The following is a 19,685-nucleotide window of genomic DNA, read 5'->3' as shown; positions in this document are numbered from 1 at the left end:
AAAACACAGTCCAAAAAAGAATGAACTGAAAAAATGGACAAGATAAAAACTTCTGCTCTTCAAAAAACACAGGAAGACAGGCCATGGAGGGGGAGAAAATATTTGCAAATCATATAGCTGATAAGAGACTTGCATCTAGAATATACAAATAATTCTCAAAACTCAATAATAAGAAAACAATCTGATATAATGAGCAAAAAATTTGAACAGTTCTCCCAATAAGAAACAACAAAGGGCAAAGAAGCACATGAAAAGATGTTCAACAATTATGAATCATTAGGGAAATGCAAATTAAACTACAATGGGATACCACTACACACCCATTAGAATGGCTGAACTTAAAAAGACTGACCTTGTCAAGTCTTTGCAAGGATGTAGAGCAACTAGAATTTTCATAGGCTATTGGTGGAAACAGTAAATAATACGAACATTTGGAAAACAGTTTGGCAGTTTCTTAAAACATTAGATACCTACTATACGATCCAGCTATTTCACTCCCACGTATTTACCCCAGAGAAACAGAAGCATATGTTCATATAAAAACCTGTACATGGATGTTCATATCAGCTTTATTATTATTATTTTTTTATTATTATTTTTTTTGTGGTTCACGGGCCTCTCATTGTTGTGGCCTCTCCCATTGCGGAGCCCAGGCTCTGGACGCACAGTCTCAGCAGCCATGGCTCACGGGCCCAGCCACTCCACGGCATGTGGGATCTTCCTGGACCGGGGCACGAACCCGAGTCCCCTGCATTGGCAGGCAGACTCTCAACCACTGCGCCACCAGGGAAGCCCTCAGCTTTATTTATAATAGATAAAAACTGGAAATAACCCAAAATATCTATCAACAGGTGAATGGATGAACAGTTGTGGTAAATTCATACAATGGAATGTTACTCAGCAATGAGAAGGAATGAACTATGGACGAATCTTGAAATAATTATGCAGAATGAAAGAAGACTTAAAAAAAGTAGTGTGTGCATGTGTGTGTATGTGTGTGTGTGTGTATGTATGTATATAACACATATAGTGATTCCATTTATAGAAAAGTCTAAGAAATGAAAACTAATCTACAGTGACAGAATGCAACTCAGTGGTTGCTTGGGGACAAGGATGGGGGTAGAGAGGCCTGGGAGAGATTCCCAAGGGGCTCTTTGGCAGTGACGCATGCGCTCATTATCTTCATTTTGATGATGGTTTCATGGTTATACGTGTCGAAAGTTATATTGGACAGCTTAAATTTGTGCAATTTAGTTTATATCAATTACGACTCAATAAAGCTGCTATAAAAGGAGTATTTGTTTTCATTTTGAATATTTTTTAGCACTTTGATTTTGGCAATTCATTTATGTATAATCTCAGACATATTTTGAAGAGCATATAAATTATTGTTAATTCTAATATTAGTCATTTGAGTTTCATCTCTGTATTATTCTCAAAAACTCCAAGCTAGTTTAAATACATAACCTGCTCAAAAAAATACAGATCCTGAAAAACTTTCCTTCTCTGTTTTTTTCACCATCTATCATGAATAGTCTATTGGTATAGAAGCAATCTAATACTATCATCTTTCAGCTAATTAGTTTATGTCATTGTTTTCCAATTTAAGCAATTTTTGTGAGGCAGACAAAAGTAAAATCCATGGAATATTACAAATTATAACGCTTTTTTTTCAATCTCAAGGGAAAAATTATATGCTACAGTCAGCACAGACCTTTTAATTTAGGGTACTGATTCTCCATATGTCTTATAAAAAAATTTCAAACATACACCAAAGTACAGAACTGAATAATGAATCTGTATGTACTTGTCACCAAGCTTCCATCATTATCAACATTTTGAGATTCTTGTTTTATCTATTGAGCTCCCCTCACCTTTTTATGGAACATTTTAAAGCAAATTCCAGGTATCATACCATTTCATATCACAGATATTTCAATATTTACATCTTTTTCTAATAAGCCAACAGCTTTCTAAAAAATTACTTCACACAAAGTTAATTATACTTCATTACCAGAACACTTAATTTTTCTTATGCTTCTCCCTTACAATTTGTATAGGAGTGTGTCCCACTTGGGAATTCTTGTTTCATTAACTGAAGTAATCAGGAAGATGGTTTTTAAGAAAAGCAATATAAAGACACATGTATAAGTTTATAGGAATGTTAATATTTTTAAGAGAAATATTTTTGATAGGTTATTCTGAAATTAAAACAAACACGAGGGATCTAGAATATGTTAACAAACAGAGGTTCATTTGTTTCTTTAGTAATTCACTTATTTATATATCCTTCCATGGTTCCTTCCACTCAGTTCCAAGCCAGTGGTGGAGCTGGCTTGTAGCACTTTGTGAGAGATGGCTGGTAAAGTTTTTGGAATTTTGTGAGCTGGTTGTTAAACATCACTATTATTAAAAATTATTTAGATTTTTAATAAAACAAATTTTATTAAAAAACCCCAAATACTCAAAAACTCAACAATTTTAATTTTACTATTATCTATGCTCTTCAGTTTACATGTTTATTGTACAGTATCTATGCGGTGGAAACATCATGTTTGCTACTGAGCATCTTTTCTCTACTCCATGTTTAGTAATGTTATGTTGGAGGCCTGAAGTTAGTCATGGTGGGAATATTTATGCCACAGATATAAGTAAACACTACAAATTAGAACTATCCCTCACACCCCTGACTGGACAGCCTGTTGTTAACAGTGGCCAGCACAACACTGCTTCCACCTTGAGCATTAACTCTGAGTCAGGTACTGGAGTCACATGATAATTTCTTGTCTTTTGAAATTTGAGCATAACGATCCTTCTAATGTTACACTATTAAAAGCACATTAAATAGAAGGCACCAAATAGACAAATGTGAATAGGTCTGTAGGAAAACAAATGCAGGATACATGGTACGTATTAATAATTTTTAATATATGCCTTTAAAGTCCCTTTATTATAAGATCCAAAATATTAACATAGAGAAACTTGTTATGCTGAAGTTCAGGAAATAAAAGGAACCCTAGGGAGCTAGCATCTTTGGTTTGAATTGTTTCATTACTTGAATTTTAGAAGCATATAAAATGTAATTAGATATTGATTAAATAAGAAGACGATTGGAAATACTATATAAAATGTATATATATTCTTTAAATGATACAACAGAATGCTAAGAAAAATAATTATGAATCTGATTTTTAAAAAGTAAGTATAATTTGGGAACTATCATACACCAAAGACTGTGAGAGCTTAAGTGTATACCAAGTCAAGTGTGTTTAACAGATAAGTGATTTTTCATCAAAGAAGTCAAAAAGAAATCTATTTTAAAAATGAGGTTTTAGTTAAAAACTTAAAATGCTACCAAAATTTGCCAAACTTGTTTTGCCAGTTGATATTTGCAGAAATCAAAGCTTTGTCTGTCTAGTCTGCATTTATATTTAGTCTGGGCATTTAATCTCTCTTTTGATCTTAGGTTTTGCCATACACTTTAAGTTGTTTTATAAGGCTTTACCATTAAGTTAGTTTCATAGATTGTAAAATCATCTTGTACTAGCGAACAGCTTATTTTAAAACTGCTCAGAAAATACATAAAGGAGTAACAAGGAATTAAAATGAACACCGTGGTTCTTTATATGTGTTTCTTTTGTTTAGGTTATTTACCTCTTGTGAAAGCTGTGTTACTTGGTTCTTTTGATGTTCCAGGTCTTTTAGAACCATCGAGTTTCGTTTTTCTAACTGAAGCACTCTTCTTGCCAAGTGGACACTAGGAGAATGGAATAAGAAAATTAATGCTTACAAAAGAGGAATACTATCTCAAATACTCAAAATGTGTTTGTGTACTTGAAAACTAACCATTTCCTAATAATACTTAAATATTAACAGGAAAAATATGGAGTCAAATAATATTTTCAGGTGTCAACAGTGGAAGACCAATATCCCAACAACAAAAATTTTGAAAGTAACATTAAAAATCTGCATAATAATGTAACTGTGATATACTGATTACCACGGTAATAGTTTCTAGCCCTTGCTACAAAAGTGGAAAGTTACATTATGATACTTACTTGAAAAGACCGCAAGAAAGCAATTCACAGCTTTTCTTCATTTTTATAAAAATTTACCATTTACAAACAAATAAGGCAATTAGTTGAAACAGTAATAACCTTGTACTTTGAAAAGCATCAGTGTTTTCCTCAGACAACATAATGCATTTTATAATACAAAACACAACTGAATAGATTTTCTATTGAAAAAAGAGATGGAAAAGATGTCTGAAAAGTGGAGACAGATGTCTAACAGTAAAGGCAACGATTCTGTATTAAAAGAAACCACTAAAAGGTCACACTGTGATCATCACAAGATGATCACAACTTACTGTATTGAGTGTAATCTTTATTATTTAAAATCACATTAAATGTAAAATGTCCCAATTCTACTTTTAAGACATAATTAAGAAAAAAAGGTTCAGCTATAAGAATCATAAAATCATCCCTACTAACCACTGGGGCATAATTCTTTAAAAAACTGCTAATAATGTTGAGAACAGATGTTGCTCCAAAGCCCCTCTCTGCAATTCCAGAAACTTAAAAATTTAGTATTTATCACATTTTCATATTCTATGTGAGTTAACCCATTAATCTCTGAATTGCAAAATCGGTAGAAACTGAGAAGACAGATGTTTTACAATGACAAGAAGTAAAATATTTTTGTTCTAAATGAAATTATAGGACAGAAATAATTCCACTGTATTTCAAATATTTCCTAACATCAGATAAAGGACTTCATACAAAACTCTGGAAAAAAATGCTAAATGTCACCCTATACATCTATTTCTAAGAACCTGTTATTCCAAATGAAAAAGATGAGTTCTTCTGTTACACAGTGAATTGGGTAGCTTATTTAGATATGCTCATATCTAAATTCCTATCCTTTCAACTGGCATAAAATTTTGCCTTAATAATAAGTTGGAGTCAGAGATGGAAAAGACACAGTCCCCATTTTCTGTCAGTCATTTTTTACAAAAAACAGCTTTACTGATATAAAATTTTCTTGATATGTGACTTATAATACCATAAATCCCACCCATTTAAACTGTACAATTCAATGGTTTTTAGTATATTTAGAGTTGTGCAACTATTGCTATAATTTAGTTTTAGAATATTTTCATTACTCCCACCCCCCAAAAATTTGTACTCCTTAGCATCACTCCCCATCCTCCCTGTTCAGCCCTAGGGAACCACTAATCTACTTTCTTCCTTTATTGATTTTTAAGATGTTTGCAGTTTAAAGAACTCTTATAACTCAACAATTACAAGACAGTCCAATTAGAGAATTTACAACAGTGCCTTGTCTATAGAAAGTTCTGAATAATTGCATACACACATTTTTGCACTTCTCATATGGTGATTTCCTTAGGAAATGCAATGATTGGGTCCTAGCACATGTGCATTATGAATTTTCAGATATTCCTCTTGAGAGGCTGTACAAATTTAAATTCCTATGAACTAGAATGAAAGTTCTCTAATGACAGAAATTTTTTAAAAATTTGTTTTCTAACATATTCTAAGTGCCTTGGATAATACCTGGTACAATAATACTCTGTTCAGTAATAAACTGTTCAGTGAACGAACTTTATACAAGACCTCCTCTTTCTTTATGCCCTAGCCAACACTGGGCAACATCAATCTTTAAAAGTTTCGCTAACTTTACATATAAACAATAGAATCTTATTTTAAATTAAATTTGTGAGGTTAAACATCTCTACATTTGTCAGACATTTGTATTTCTTACTTAATGAATTGATGTTTATGTACTTTTACCATTCACTTCAAATCTTACCAACGTGGTTAACTCCATTCTACATCTAAATTACCTAAAAGTATCACGACCTCCCCAAATCTCAACAGAACCAACCTATTTTCCATTGATGTCTACTCTGCTTAATGTCCCATAAACATGTTTTGTATATTCCTTCCACTGTACTTCTGTTGGTCCTCCAGTCTGGCGAAGACAGGTTATTCCACTGACTGGGAGCCCAGATTTTTCTGGAAGGCTCCCTCCGAGGTCCACTTCCTCCATTTCTGACCAGGCCAGCCTTCACTGATCTCTATTCCTCTGACTGACATAGGCTGGCACACAATACAGTGCTAAATTATATGGTTTTAGATATTTCTTGATAGTCTTTCAGGTGTTCATCTTTTCTCCCCCAACAGATACAATTTAAATGAAGACTTACCCTCTGTGGTGTGTGCTGAACAGAGGGGGCACTTACTAAATCCTTCCTGATTGATTTTAAGTAAATTTTGCTCAAATGCTAGAATTTTGCTCAAATTGCTACAAACCATATTCCAATGTTGCAGAGTCTCAATATTAAAGTACAACTAATGCTCAGCATCTAAGCATTGAACTAGTGATAAAAAAGAGCATAAAGTTTATAAGGGAAGAAGGCAAATGTCACAGATACTAATTCACCGCTTCCATATTTCAACCTCCTAAACCTTTAAATGTGGCACATTGTTGTGCTGAGTGATTTGGTGCTATACGTGGATTCTGTTTAGAAATCTGGGATATCAGAAGTCAGAAGAAAGGAGGAGAGTTTAGTTTAACTGAAATTCAAAGCAAGACAAAAGAAGAATTGCTCAACTAGCTGAGTTTATGTCTCCTTAACGACAATGTACATACTATGAAAACAAATCTTTAGTGAGTTTTTTAATAATGAGTAACCATGGATACAGTTAGGGAAAATGACTCCTGCTAAAGTTTGTTTGTTTGTTTGGCTATTTATTTATTTATTTAGTACTGAACTCCTCAAGAAAGCACTGCTTTTACAGGCTCTCTGTTGGGACACTAAAGTAGATACAGCATACAATTCTTCTTTGTAATTATATAACTGCCGTGTGATTTTTACCTGCACCAACATTAAGTTTTACATCAACTAGAAACTAATACCACAAGAGTATAGTTTTGTATTTGAATTTTAAACTAAAATTTCACCTCTTATCTGGGAAAATTATTTCCCCAAGGGTTACCTCTTAGCTCTCTCAGCACCTCTTGACTCAAAATAAAAGTTATCCTCTTGGATTTGTCAATGGCAGTCAGTACTTCTGATTATCATATACAATTTCATAGTAGCATAGCCCAGGCAGTGTGAACATGGCTGACCTCCATTTATATCTGAGATATCAAAGCACAGTGGAGGACTGATGCTCTGTCCTGAGTCCTTCAATATTGGATGGTTCTCTTAGTATTACCAAAACTCCAAATAAATAAGTGTAGGTACTTAGTTACTTGCTAATTAGTTACTTGGTCTGAAATAACATTTGGCTTTTTGCTCTTTTTCAGTTTTAAGAGGTCAGAGTCCTGTCTCAATTAGCATGGCATGGTTCAAAAAAAGGGCACATGGGCCAGAACGATTTCAGCTTCAGAAAGCATAAGGTTGCTCCCTGCACTGACTGCTTTCTTGGCAGTTACTGAGGACTAAATAGTGGTGTATTATGATTACCTATAGTTATATGAGTCTTTTTGTAGTTTTTCTGTAGGTTTAAACTTTCAAGTTGATCATGAGTAGATTAGCAATAACTTTTTAAAGGTTTCTAAAACCAACCCAAATGAAATAAACTTTCTCTAAGGAGAAAATGAGAACTCACACATGTGAGAATAAAGGAGATGAAAACAAAATATCATTATGCACAAAAGTTTGCTAGGAAAATAAAAGCTTCCTCTGCTTTATTTTTTCCTTTATTATAAAGATTAGTCTACTGTGAAAGTTTCAACTTAAAGCTCTTTATAAAACTAGACAGAAACTAAAACAAAGATCAATAGTATGCAGTAAATCTTGCAATTTGAAAGGTTTAAAACCCTTCAGAAAAGTCTCCACATACAGATCTGCCAAAACAAACAGAGAAGCACACACTAAGACCACGTTAGTGCCTGGGTGTTACCCATTTAGTGTTACAGGTTAAAGAGCATAACCAAAACATGCAACTAGAAAATCTTGTTTGCTATTTTCAAAACAATCACTACCAAAACAAAAACATTACTTCAGATTTTCAAGTTTAGTCAAGTCAAGAAGAGCCTTTTTTATTTTAAGCGACTTTCACTGTATATGCCCTTTTAACTTTCCACAACTTTGTCCCAGAAAGCTTAACACAATATTTAGTTACTGTTCATATCTCTATTGAAAATTCAAAATGTGAGTAACCTTATTTAACAATTATAATGTGTTTAAGATACACTTTTGGAAGTTATTTTTCAGACTAATTTTGAAAAATTAGTTTTGCTACTTCTTTATTGGAAACTGGCATTATGGTCTATGTCTTAAAAAACTGATTAATATCAAAGAAAGTGAATCTCAAAACTAGTTTCATGTCCAGGGGTTGTTTCCACTAATTATTTCAAGAGGTCTCATTAAAATTTTAAAACAAAATTGTTTTAAATGAAAACTCACCTCGTGCCTCATTAAAGTTTCTGGAACATTGGCTTTACCTCTAAAATCAACTGTGCGATCTATTTACGTTAAGAAACATTAATTGACATAACAAACTTTTATTGGACACCTACTCTACGCCAGGCACTCACTGTGTGGTGAACTTCTTCGCATTCATTTTCTCATTTTAATTTCATAATATACATTGGGTGGCAATAGGTAACTAGTGAAAATTTTCAGTGGCTATCCAATTTACTAACAGCAATATGGCACTCAAAAACAGAAGGCTTAAAAATTAAAGTTGTGAATAACCATTAAAAATTACCTTTTTGAAGAATATTCAATGATATAAGAAAATGTTCAGGGTGAAATTATAAGATGAAAAATTAAACTTCTAAGTTACATACAATAATACCCTAAATACGTAAGAAAATATATGTATCTGTATACATTTTTGAATGGCTATCTTCGGACAGTAGTATTACTGGTAATTTTCCTAATATTCTAAAATAAACATATATTATTTTTATAATCAGAAACCCCTCCAATTAAGTGTTACCCTAAAATATTTAATTCTGGTTGTTGAATATATGAAATTTTAAATCAAATTTAGTATGAATGGGATATATTGTGTAGCAGATGAGAAATAAGTTCCTTTGAAATTTTAATATATTTTGAAATGTGCTGATGTATAATGAAAACTTTATTATGCAAATATTTCATTTGCCATTATGACTGTTATTCTTTAATTTACCTTAAGCTTCCATTGCTTTAATTTCAAATGTGACAAATTAAATATAGATTCTCTTGAAGGTTATATTGCTTTCATCTTAAATAAATTAAACTTAGAGCACAAAGCCATTGACTTCTTTACAAATATCCATTAAGAAATCAAATATGGACTTTGCAAACTTCAGAAATGCATCAGACCCTAAACAGGGATCTTCTTTGCCATTGGTTGATTTTGTGCATACAGTAGGCACTCAATGAAAGTTGTTGAATGAATGTGCAAAGGAATGCATAAATGTCCTCTTTGGCTATCTAGACTTACTTTCCCTTCACTCAGTTTAGATGACCTCAGAAGCACTTCCTCAAAATAACCCTCTGGTTCATCATGAGAAGAATGCCTGGCACCAGCTGGTAGGAGATATTAATAGCATGCCCATTAGGCACTTGTTCAAGGCACATAGATAGCTCAGTGATAAAATCTTTAGAAATATTTGGACAGTTAAGATTATTCAGAATATGAATCAGTTGTGGTTCCTTAATTCTTCAATCTCAATATTAAGAAATCAACATCTGTTTTGGAAATTCTTAAAAAAATAGTAAGATAATAGTAATAATTGCTTTCAATTTTAGAAGAACTCAGCACTTGGGGGCTAAAGAAAGAAAGCTTACAACAGAAAAATTCTTTTTTCTTCTTGTGACCAAGATTCTTTTGAAGGAATTAGATGATAAAATAGAGAAGAGAATGGACTTCCTCCTTCAAATTTCCATTTTTAGCATTTTACCAATCATTTGCCACTGATAAAAAAGTCGCTTGCCCACAGAACTACATTTCTATTCCTCCCTTGGCAACATAATGCTCAAAAACAGAGATATGCTGAAAATCAGAAATTATCCTAGGTCACCCTTAGAAGGGACTCAGGGGAGAATGGGAATGGAATGGGACTATAACTGATTTTTTCAAGTAATACATAATTTAGAAATACTTGCATCTTCACTAAACAGAATTAACCATTCCAACTACAATTTGATATCTGGTAGTCTTCTACCCTTGATCTGCTCAGTGTAACCAGTAAGCAACATAAATTCTAAGCATCCTGTTGTTACTTCTCATAAAATGGTCTATATCTTACATCACTTTAGATAGCTGTAAAGAGCCGTTACCCTCTGAGCCAAAGTTTCTACAAAAGTATTAGAATTAAGATGAATTGTTTTTCTTACTTAGTGTGTAATGTCTCTAAACGTTTAAATCTATTCATGTAAAAATAACAGATAGCAGCTCTGAATCCTCAAATACTTAGATGAAGAGACAATTCTACTAGGTATCTTGCACCATGCTAGGTAGGGACAGTGGAGGATAAACAAGAATAAGATGTAGTTGCTGACCTTGAGGAACTTTCCATCTAGCTGGGGAAACAATATGGAAAATGAGCTAGTGAGATAAGACAAATGCTCTGTTGTGTGGTATGTGGAAAACTGACATTATAGGCAGAGAGATATACTACCCTCATTTGGGGTAGAGAGGTAAATAAGGCTGGAGAGGTAGGGCCACATGGAAGGGCTTAGAAGTCTGATAGAAACATTTAGATTTGTTATGGTAGCAAGCAGGGCTCTTTCTGCAAAGCAAGATGAATTCAGGTGGGAGAAAGGAGTTAGGAGTTAGGTCACTAGAAAACCAATTAATATAGGTACAATTTTTCTCTTAGTATACTTTAAATAGTATCGCAACAAATAACTAGCAGATCTTCTAAAAATTTTCTTGGTCTTCACAAAGTGTTTTATACTTTCAATCACAGTATATATGATAGCTCTATCTGTCTCTCCCAATCTCTTTCTTTTTCTCTCTCTCAATTATACATCAAGGAATGTAGACAGGTGAATAAAAAACAAGTGAAAAAAAAGGAAGCATAATTCATTAATTTTAACCTGAAAATTGTTGGTACAAAAAAGCATTTGTAACTCACCTGAAATTAAGATGAAAATAAATTTAAAATGGTGTCATTATCACTGAATCTAATTCTAGGAAAATTCTAATGTACACTTACATTCTACCAAACATTAAACTCACTTAAAAATACATGAAATGCATGATTATTACTTACTGTGTTTGTGAGCAATTTAATATTTACGCATACTAAGAATAAAGTAACTTTATTTTGTCACTCCACTCAGTACATTATCAAAAAGCACAATGTAATTACATTTAGCTTGAATAGATAAGTGAAATGAATATATATTGATTTTACCTTTGCTTTAGTCGTCTTTTGGCTGTTGTGGGAACATTAGCACCATAGCCATAAGAAAAAATAATCCTTTCAGCCTCATCTTCATTTTCAACTGGAAAATATTGAAGTGTACAATGTGAAATATATTTTTTCTTAAAAAGTATGGCAGAAGTGAAAATAAAAGAGGTCATAATAATGAATTAAGGAGCATAAGAACATTTAAAAGCGTTAATGCATAACCTCAAGCAGACCATTTGTAAGCAGCAGCACAGTTATTTTGTAAAGTATATGCTTGCTTGGATTTGTTCCATCTATTTTTAAAAGGTGTAAGGGACTGCATCATATGACACGTTAAGTTTTCTTGTTATAAAGCATAATACAGATGTTATTTATTCTGAGGTTCAAAGGCTTTCTGCAATGAAATGTATGTTATGTACTTATGAAAAAGTAATGATAAACTCAATTTCATTATTTCTCTTCTTGATAAGAGAAATGACTATTTTTAATTAGGAAAGATGTTCATTATTTTATCAGAAGAACAACTTTATCCTAACTTGCAATAATGAAATTATGCATTTAAGTAGGCTACTCTGTGAAGAAAATGTACAGTCCTAAGAATCTATTGATGGCCTTTTAAAAAAATTTACAGAAAACTCAGTAACACCATTTACTTCTAAATTTTGCTATTGTCACACCACTCCCCCAAAGGAATTTTAACTAACAGGTTAATGTTTTATGGGTAAAACGTTTAAATGCGATGACAATTTACTGTAAGTTGAGATGAAAAAATATTTAATCAAAGGCTATAAAAACTAAAGGTTTCCAGCTCAATTTAAAGCAGTTCATGACATATAACAATTTTTATAACATTATTCATCAATAACCAGTATTTTACTGTCAAAAAGAGAAAACTACTTTCAGAAATGTTTCAGGTTTAAAATAAAGCCAAATATTTTACATTAGTAAGTGAAGCTATTTGCAGGCCTATCACTGCAATATGCACTTATTTGTTGTTTGATCCTTCTGTAGTACAGTAAACATTTCAGGAATATTCATAAGTGTTTTTTTTTTCAATTTTGACCCTATTCACAGTGAACCAAGATCAGTTTTCAGAGGTAGGATTAGTAGTTATGAGGGACACGTGTAAGCAAGAGATGCTATGTGCCATTGCTGATAGTAACAGCTATCATTGCTCAGATCCAATTTGGCTTCTCCAATCCAGCTCTATCAGAACTAGAGCAGGCATTTAGATACCTATCTGATGCTTGTTTCTCTTAAATAGTTCTAAAGTCAGAAGAAAGAGGGGTAAATTTAGCTAACATCTCAAAAACCCATCAGATATTGATGGACAACTTAAATTTGAGTTTAATACTTACTGGATTAATAACTCATGGGCGAACTATTCTAGTGGTGATTTAATTACAGAAACAATGCCCTACACAAAATGGCAAATGGTAGTAAAGAGATATGAACGTGTCTTAGTACCACTATTTTTCCCAAGCTAGAGGCATTACGAAGGTATAGGGAGAATGACATTCACAGAGAACGTGCAGGAAGGAACTGCAATGTGTAAAGGCACAGAGCTGTGAAGTTTAGTAATTGTGAGAAAAGTGGCTGAAGTTAGTCTGGAAAACAATAGTAGTAGAAAGGGAGGCCAAGTTCCAACTGTGAATGGGACTAAAGTCTTGTTTGCTAGGCTAAAGACTCTGGATTTTATTCTACAGACAACAAGAAATTAAAAGAGATTAGTACAGGTAAGTGACATGACCAATAGATTTTTGTTGTTGATGCTGATATTATAGGAAAAAAAATTCCAATAATGGGAAAAGGGTGACCTAGATTGGTAGCACAGAGAACTCCTTACAGGTTATAGTAATAATCCAGTTGTGACTTGGTCCATAATAGCAATGGAGGACAGAGAAAAGAACCTGGATTCTAGACAAATGAGTAGGTATGGAGGTGAGATGAGACACTAGATAGGATGAGGGAGGAATCAAGGTTGACAAAAGCTAGCTGGGTAATTAGAGAGACTTTAACTTTACTAACAGATTGAGAATACAAGAAAATTAATACATTTTAGGGAAGGAAGGGAAAATATAAATAATGTTACATCTTCAATGACTGCAAGAATTCCATACAGACCTGTGGAATCACTAGCCTGTGGCCAGTAACTGAAATTGTGGAAAGGGATAAAATTATCCAGAAAGTAGGTAAGTAAGAATTGAAGAGGATGAGGGGGAAAAGAAAACAAACCTGGGAACCAGAAAGAGTTAGATAAAAGGAGAGACAACAAAGGCGACAGAGAAGAAACAAAGGCAGGTGACTTAAGCAAGAGAAGAGTTTTGAGAAATGTGACAAATGCCCAGCAGAGGTTACAAGTAGGATGAGGATGGAGAGTAGGTCCCTCAATTTGACAATTAGAAGTCTGATATTAAAAAAATATTTATTTAGCTCTAGACAATACCTGTACTTTTAACAATTTGATGACAATCTTTGAAAACGAAATCCCTCAAATATACAAATATTAAACTTATTTGATTACAAAAAGCAATTCAAGTGTAAACAGGATGCTGTAATTTGCCATGGTTACACCTTAACAAATGAAGTCTAACCATCTTCATCTCAGCTGAAATGAGCTGAATTAGATGATAATCCTTTGAATATTGTACACACTATAGTACTAAAAAAGAATGTTTTGCACTTACATCTTACAAATTTTGTTTAATCAGTTAAGTATTCGTTAAACAAGGATACGAATATTCTAATTTCCAATGTGAACAGATAGAAAAAACAGATAGCTTTCCCAGCACCACTTATTGAAGAGGCTGTCCTTTCTCCACTGTACATTCCTGCCTCCTTTATCAAAGATAAGGTGACCATATGTGTGTGGGTTTATCTCTGGGCTTTCTATCCTGTTCCATTGATCTATCTTTCTGTTTTTGTGCCAGTACCATACTGTCTTGATTACTGTAGCTTTGTAGTATAGTCTGAAGTCAGGGAGCCTGATTCCTCCAGCTCCGTTTTTCGTTCTCAGGATTGCTTTGGCTATTCGGAGTCTTTTGTGTTTCCATACAAATTGTGAAATTTTTTGTTCTAGTTCTGTGAAAAATGCCAGTGGTAGTTTGATAGGGATTGCGTTGAATCTGTAGATTGCTTTGGGTAGTAGAGTCATTTTCACAATGTTGATTCTTCCAAACCAAGAACACGGTATATTACTCAGCCATAAAAGGAAACAAATTTGAGCTATTTGTAATGAGGTGGATGGACCTAGAGTCTGTCATACAGAGTGAAGTAAGTCAGAAAGAGAAAGACATATACCATATGCTAACACATATATATGGAATATAAGAAAAAAAAATGTCATGAAGAACCTAGGGGTAAGACAGGAATAAAGACACAGACCTACTAGAGAATGGACTTGAGGATATGGGGAGGGGGAAGGGTAAGCTGTGACAAAGTGAGAGAGTGGCATGAACATATATACACTACCAAATGTAAAATAGATAGCTAGTGGGAAGCAGCCGCATAACACAGGGAGATCAGCTGGGTGCTTTGTGACCACCTAGAGGGGTGGGATAGGGAGGTGGGAGGGAGGGAGACGCAAGAGGGAAGAGATATGGGAACAGATGTATATGTATAACTGATTCACTTTGTTATAAAGCAGAAACTAACACACCATTGTAAAGCAATTATACACCAATAAAGATGTAAAAAAAAAAAAAAAAGAACCTAGGGGCAGGACAGGGATAAAGACACAGACGTACAGAATGTACTTGAGGACACGGGGAGGGGGAAGGGTAAGGTGGGATAAAGTGAGAGCATGGCATGGATTTATATATACTACCAGATGTAAAATAGCTAGCTAGTGGGAAGCAGCCACATAGCACAGGGAGATCAGCTTGGTGCTTTGTGACCACCTAGAGGGGTGGGATAGGGAGGGTGGGAGGGAGAAGCAAGAGGGAAGAGATAAGGGAACATATGTATATGTATAGCTGATTCACTTTGTTATAAAGCAGAAACTAACACACTATTGTAAAGCAATTATACTCCAATAAAGATGTTAAAAAATTTTTCCAATTGTTTGCTTCTAGTGTGTTTGTGTGTGTGTGTATATATATATATATATATATATATATGTATATATATATATATATATATTTTAATTTTATTTATTTTTGGCTGCATTGGGTCTTTGTAGCTGCGCAGGGGCTTTCTCTCGTTGCAGCAAGCGGGGGCTACTCTTTGTTGCAGTGCGCAGGCTTCTCATTGTGGTGGCTTCTCTTGTTGCAGAGCATGGGCTCCATGTGCGTGGGCTTCAGTAGTTGCAGCATGCAGGCTCAGTAGTTTCAGTGTGTAGCCTCTAGGGTGTGAAGGCTTCAGTAGTTGTGGTGCGCGGGCTCAGTAGTTGTGGCGCACAGGCTTAGTTGCTCTGCAGCATGTGGGATCTCAGTTCCCCGACCAGGGATCGAACCCATGTCCCTTGCACTGGCAGGTGGATTCTTAACCACTGCACCGCCAGGGAAGTCCGAGCTTCTAGTATATTTCTGTGTAATTATTACAGCCTGTTAAATTTACTTATCAGTGTTAGTGATTGTTTTGTAATCTGAAAATACAGTCTTCCTATTCCTTTCCGATCTGTATACTTATTTTTCCTTTCTTGCCTTAGTTCACGGGCTAGGAGTTCAAATACAATGTTTAATGTAAGTTATGAAAATAGAAATCCTTGCCTGGTTCTCTCCTTTAAAGGGAAAGCATTTGATATTTCATCATTAGGTAAAATATTAGCTGTACGTTTTTTGTAGATATCTTTTATCAGATTGAGGAAGTACTCTTCTACACTTACTTTGTTTAGACAGAGGGATATCTGCAAAACTATAGAGATAAAGAAGTATGGAACTTTCAAAATAATGCAATATGATAGGGAATGGCAAGGCATAAAAAAGTACAAAGATAAGTCTAATCATAAAAAGACATGCTAAGGAATTTGACTTTAGGCTGTTTAAAGTTGATAGGGGCATTAAAGCAGGTGTATGGTATGATCAAATCTATATTTTATAAAGATTACTCAGACTCCATGAAGAAACTGAAGAGAAATTTGGAAACTATCGTAATTATCAGACATTGGCCTTGGAAATTAAAAAAAAAGGCAATGACAGGAATAAAACAAAAGTTTTTCTTAAACTGGGCTATCAACACAATACAGTCTTTACGAGAAAAGGTGCCCCAAATAAAGTCAACCTCAACTTCAATTGAAGTTTAAACCCATTTTTATAAGAATGCCACTATTATTTCTGACTTCTGAACAGAAATAATGTACTGTAGCAAACATCACAGTCAATGGTGAAATGTTAATTTAGAATATTCCCTTGGAGTCAGGGACAACACTGGAAGACAGAAAATAAGAGGAAAAAAAAGAAGTAGAAATTAAAGTCAAAGCCTATAACACGGTGTATGCAATGAATTTCTATCTGTCCTTCAATTTCTATCTGTCCCTCATTCAAATGTCATCTCCCCTCTCAGGGATTCCTCACCTCCAACATGGAATTAACTCAAGATCTCTTCTGCATTTACACGAAGAACTGCCTCTCTCTTGCTAATAGCACTTTAATTATCTGTTAATATGTTTGTCTCTCCCAGTAGACTAGACTAGGAATACCTATAAGCAAGAATTATTGCATGAACTCCATATCCCCAGATCCTGGCATATGTATTCACTTAATAATTGTTTAATGAATGAGCTAAATAAATGAAAAGATAAAACCTTGGCATATGTAATCACTTTATTGCTGAATGAGTGAGGTAAATAAGTGAAAAGATAAAATCGATCATAGTTAACCATATATATTTTTTTGATCTCAACTACTAGAATTTAAGTTAACTAATTAAAAAATTAATTAATTAATTAATTAGGCTGTTTTGGGTCTTCGTTGCTGTGCACAGGCTTCCTCTAGTTGCGGTGAGTGAGGCTATTCTTTGTCGCGATGCACGGGCTTCTCATTGCGGTGGCTTCTCTTGTTGCGGAGCAAGGGCTCTAGGAGCGTGAGCTTCAGTAGTTGTGGCACGTGGGCTTCAGCAGTTGTGGCTCGCGGGCTCTAGAGTGCAGGCTCAGTAGTTGTGGAGCACGGGCTTAGTTGCTCTGTGGCGTGTGGTATCTTCCCAGACCAGGGCTTGAACCCGTGTCCCCTGCACTGGCAGGCAGACTCTAAACCACTGCGCAACCAGGGAAGTCCAAAGTTAACTAATTTTTAAAATGTCAAGTATTCTTTCAAAAAAAACGTTACAAGTTATATTTCAAAGAAATATAGCAAAGCAGTTTTAGAAACAATATCAGGTTCCTTGTGCTGCCAGAAAAAAAAGCTGTGTGTGGAGTGGTGGGAGACTTACTTTCTGCAGTTTGCATTATTATTTCATCAAGCTCTTTTTCCAGTTTCTCATAAATGTCTAGCCTTGCCTGATGTTCAGAGTTCTGTGCTTGAAGTTCGGTAATACGTTTTTCAGAAGAGGCTTGGAGACTATAAAATTCTTTAGTTAAAACCTAAGAGTGGAAGAAAAAAAATTGCAAAGGCAAAATTAAATAGGTTGACAGTTAAGACAAAAAAAACATGATACAAAAATTTTTTTTTAATGATTTAGACATGAAGAGAAAGTAGCTCAATTAAGATGACTGAGGAGGTAAAATACATTTATTTCTGAGGAAAATAATTAATTTGTTTTTAAACGAAAATTATGAAGCACTTTATTATATAAATTGAAAAAAATTTAAAACAGTAATAGTTATAGGAGTAACATTAGCATTTGCTTACTAGAATTCAAAAAATTCAATAATGCTATACTCCTCACCTAGATGGAGGTTATTTATCTGGTGACCACAGGTATTTGAGAAAGGCTTACAGAGCTGTGTGTAAAAATTATACACTCATAATGAGTCCTTCAGTTTTCCACCAGAGATTATTTCATTTAGTCTTTTTTAAAGTTTATTTATGTATGTGTGTATGTATGTATGTATGTATGTATGTCTGCATTGGGTCTTCGCTGCTGTGCGCAGGCTTTCTCTAGTTGCAGTGAGTAGGGGCTACTCTTCGCTGCGGTGCGTGGGCTTCTCATTGCAGTGGCTTCTCTTGTTGCGGAGCGTGGGCTTTAGGTGTGCAGGCTTCAGTAGTTGTGGCACATGGGCTCAGTAGTTGTAGCTTGCGGCCTTTAGAGCGCAGGCTCAGTAGTTGTGGCATACAGGCTTAGTTGCTCCATGGCATATGGGATCTTCCCGGACCAGGGCTCGAACCTGTGTCCCCTGCACTGGCAGGTGGATTCTTAACCACTGCGCCACCAGGGAAGTCCTACTTCATTTACTCTTACCATGGTTTTAATAAGATTTTTGGTTCACTGAACAATGAAAAATTCAAAGCAGCAAATCAAAATGTAAATGTGAAGTGCTACTCGGGGCAGTATCAGAAAATGCCTTTGTATAGAAAGAAAGGCTAAAAAATTATTAAAAAGAGATATAAAAGACATGGAAATTGGAGTTATTTTATTTAAGAACAAAAAATCCTGTATTTTCCTATGGTAACTCATTGAAGGAATCACTAGGGTGACAATAATGAATTCACTAAAACAGGAGACATTTCTAGTAACAAAGGAATGTTCTAATGCTTACATTAAATTCCAACTATCTAGAAAGTTTACTTACTAGTACAGACTAAATTATGGGGTGGTATTACACTTACTTCCTAACACAACGTAAGTAATGTAGTATTTCCTGAGAAGCAGTAGAATATTATGCTAAGAATATGGTTTGGAAACAGAAAGATCTGGATTTCAGTCCTGGCTTTGACACTTATTCATTGTGATCTTAGGTAATTATTCTTTCTATGCCTACCTCAGAATATTGCTGGAAGGATTACATGAGAGGATAAACTCACAGTGCTTAGCAGAGTGCCTAGAACATAGTAAAAGTGCTGAAAAATATTATTACCACTGCAGGAAATACAACTATGAGAACTTTGAATTAAATGGTTTGTAGAAATGAGATGTACTGCTTTAATTATTCTGAATTCTCTATTAGTTTTTCTAATGACAAAGTTCACCTTAACAAATGTATGCGATTGTGTGCTTCCTGTGATGGCGAGAAAGAAGATGTGGAAGATCTATTTACAGTTTTTAACAAGCAGAAATTTTGATTTAATATTCTTTTAATCTATTCCATCTCATTTTCTTCAATTATTTCCATCAGAACTCCCCCCCAGGGACTTCCCTGGTGGTCCAGTGGTTAAGACTCCGTGCTCCCAGTGCAGAGGGCACGGGTTTGATCCCTGGTTGGG

At 34.4% G+C, this 19,685-nt stretch overlaps 1 protein-coding gene across 3 annotated transcripts in view; it reads right to left on the bottom strand.

Annotated features, from left to right (window-relative positions):
- The window catches only part of PIBF1 (progesterone immunomodulatory binding factor 1), a 198,721-nt gene that overhangs the window by 62,905 nt on the left and 116,131 nt on the right, over positions 1-19,685 (bottom strand). For all 3 annotated transcript variants that reach the window (XM_081214626.1, XM_081214627.1, XM_081214628.1), the window contains exons 12-14: positions 17,755-17,905; positions 11,392-11,482; positions 3,655-3,757 (exon numbers count right to left, since the gene is read on the bottom strand). In XM_081214626.1, coding sequence (XP_081070752.1) covers positions 3,655-3,757; positions 11,392-11,482; positions 17,755-17,905 — 345 coding nt within the window. The remainder of the gene's footprint in view (positions 1-3,654; positions 3,758-11,391; positions 11,483-17,754; positions 17,906-19,685) is intronic.

The sequence above is a fragment of the Mesoplodon bidens genome, assembly GCF_964165515.1.
Source record: "Mesoplodon bidens genome assembly, chromosome: 17".
Taxonomy (NCBI): domain Eukaryota; kingdom Metazoa; phylum Chordata; class Mammalia; order Artiodactyla; family Ziphiidae; genus Mesoplodon; species Mesoplodon bidens.
Note: the sequence above shows the minus strand (reverse complement) of the source record. Positions and strands in the feature narration are given on the sequence as shown.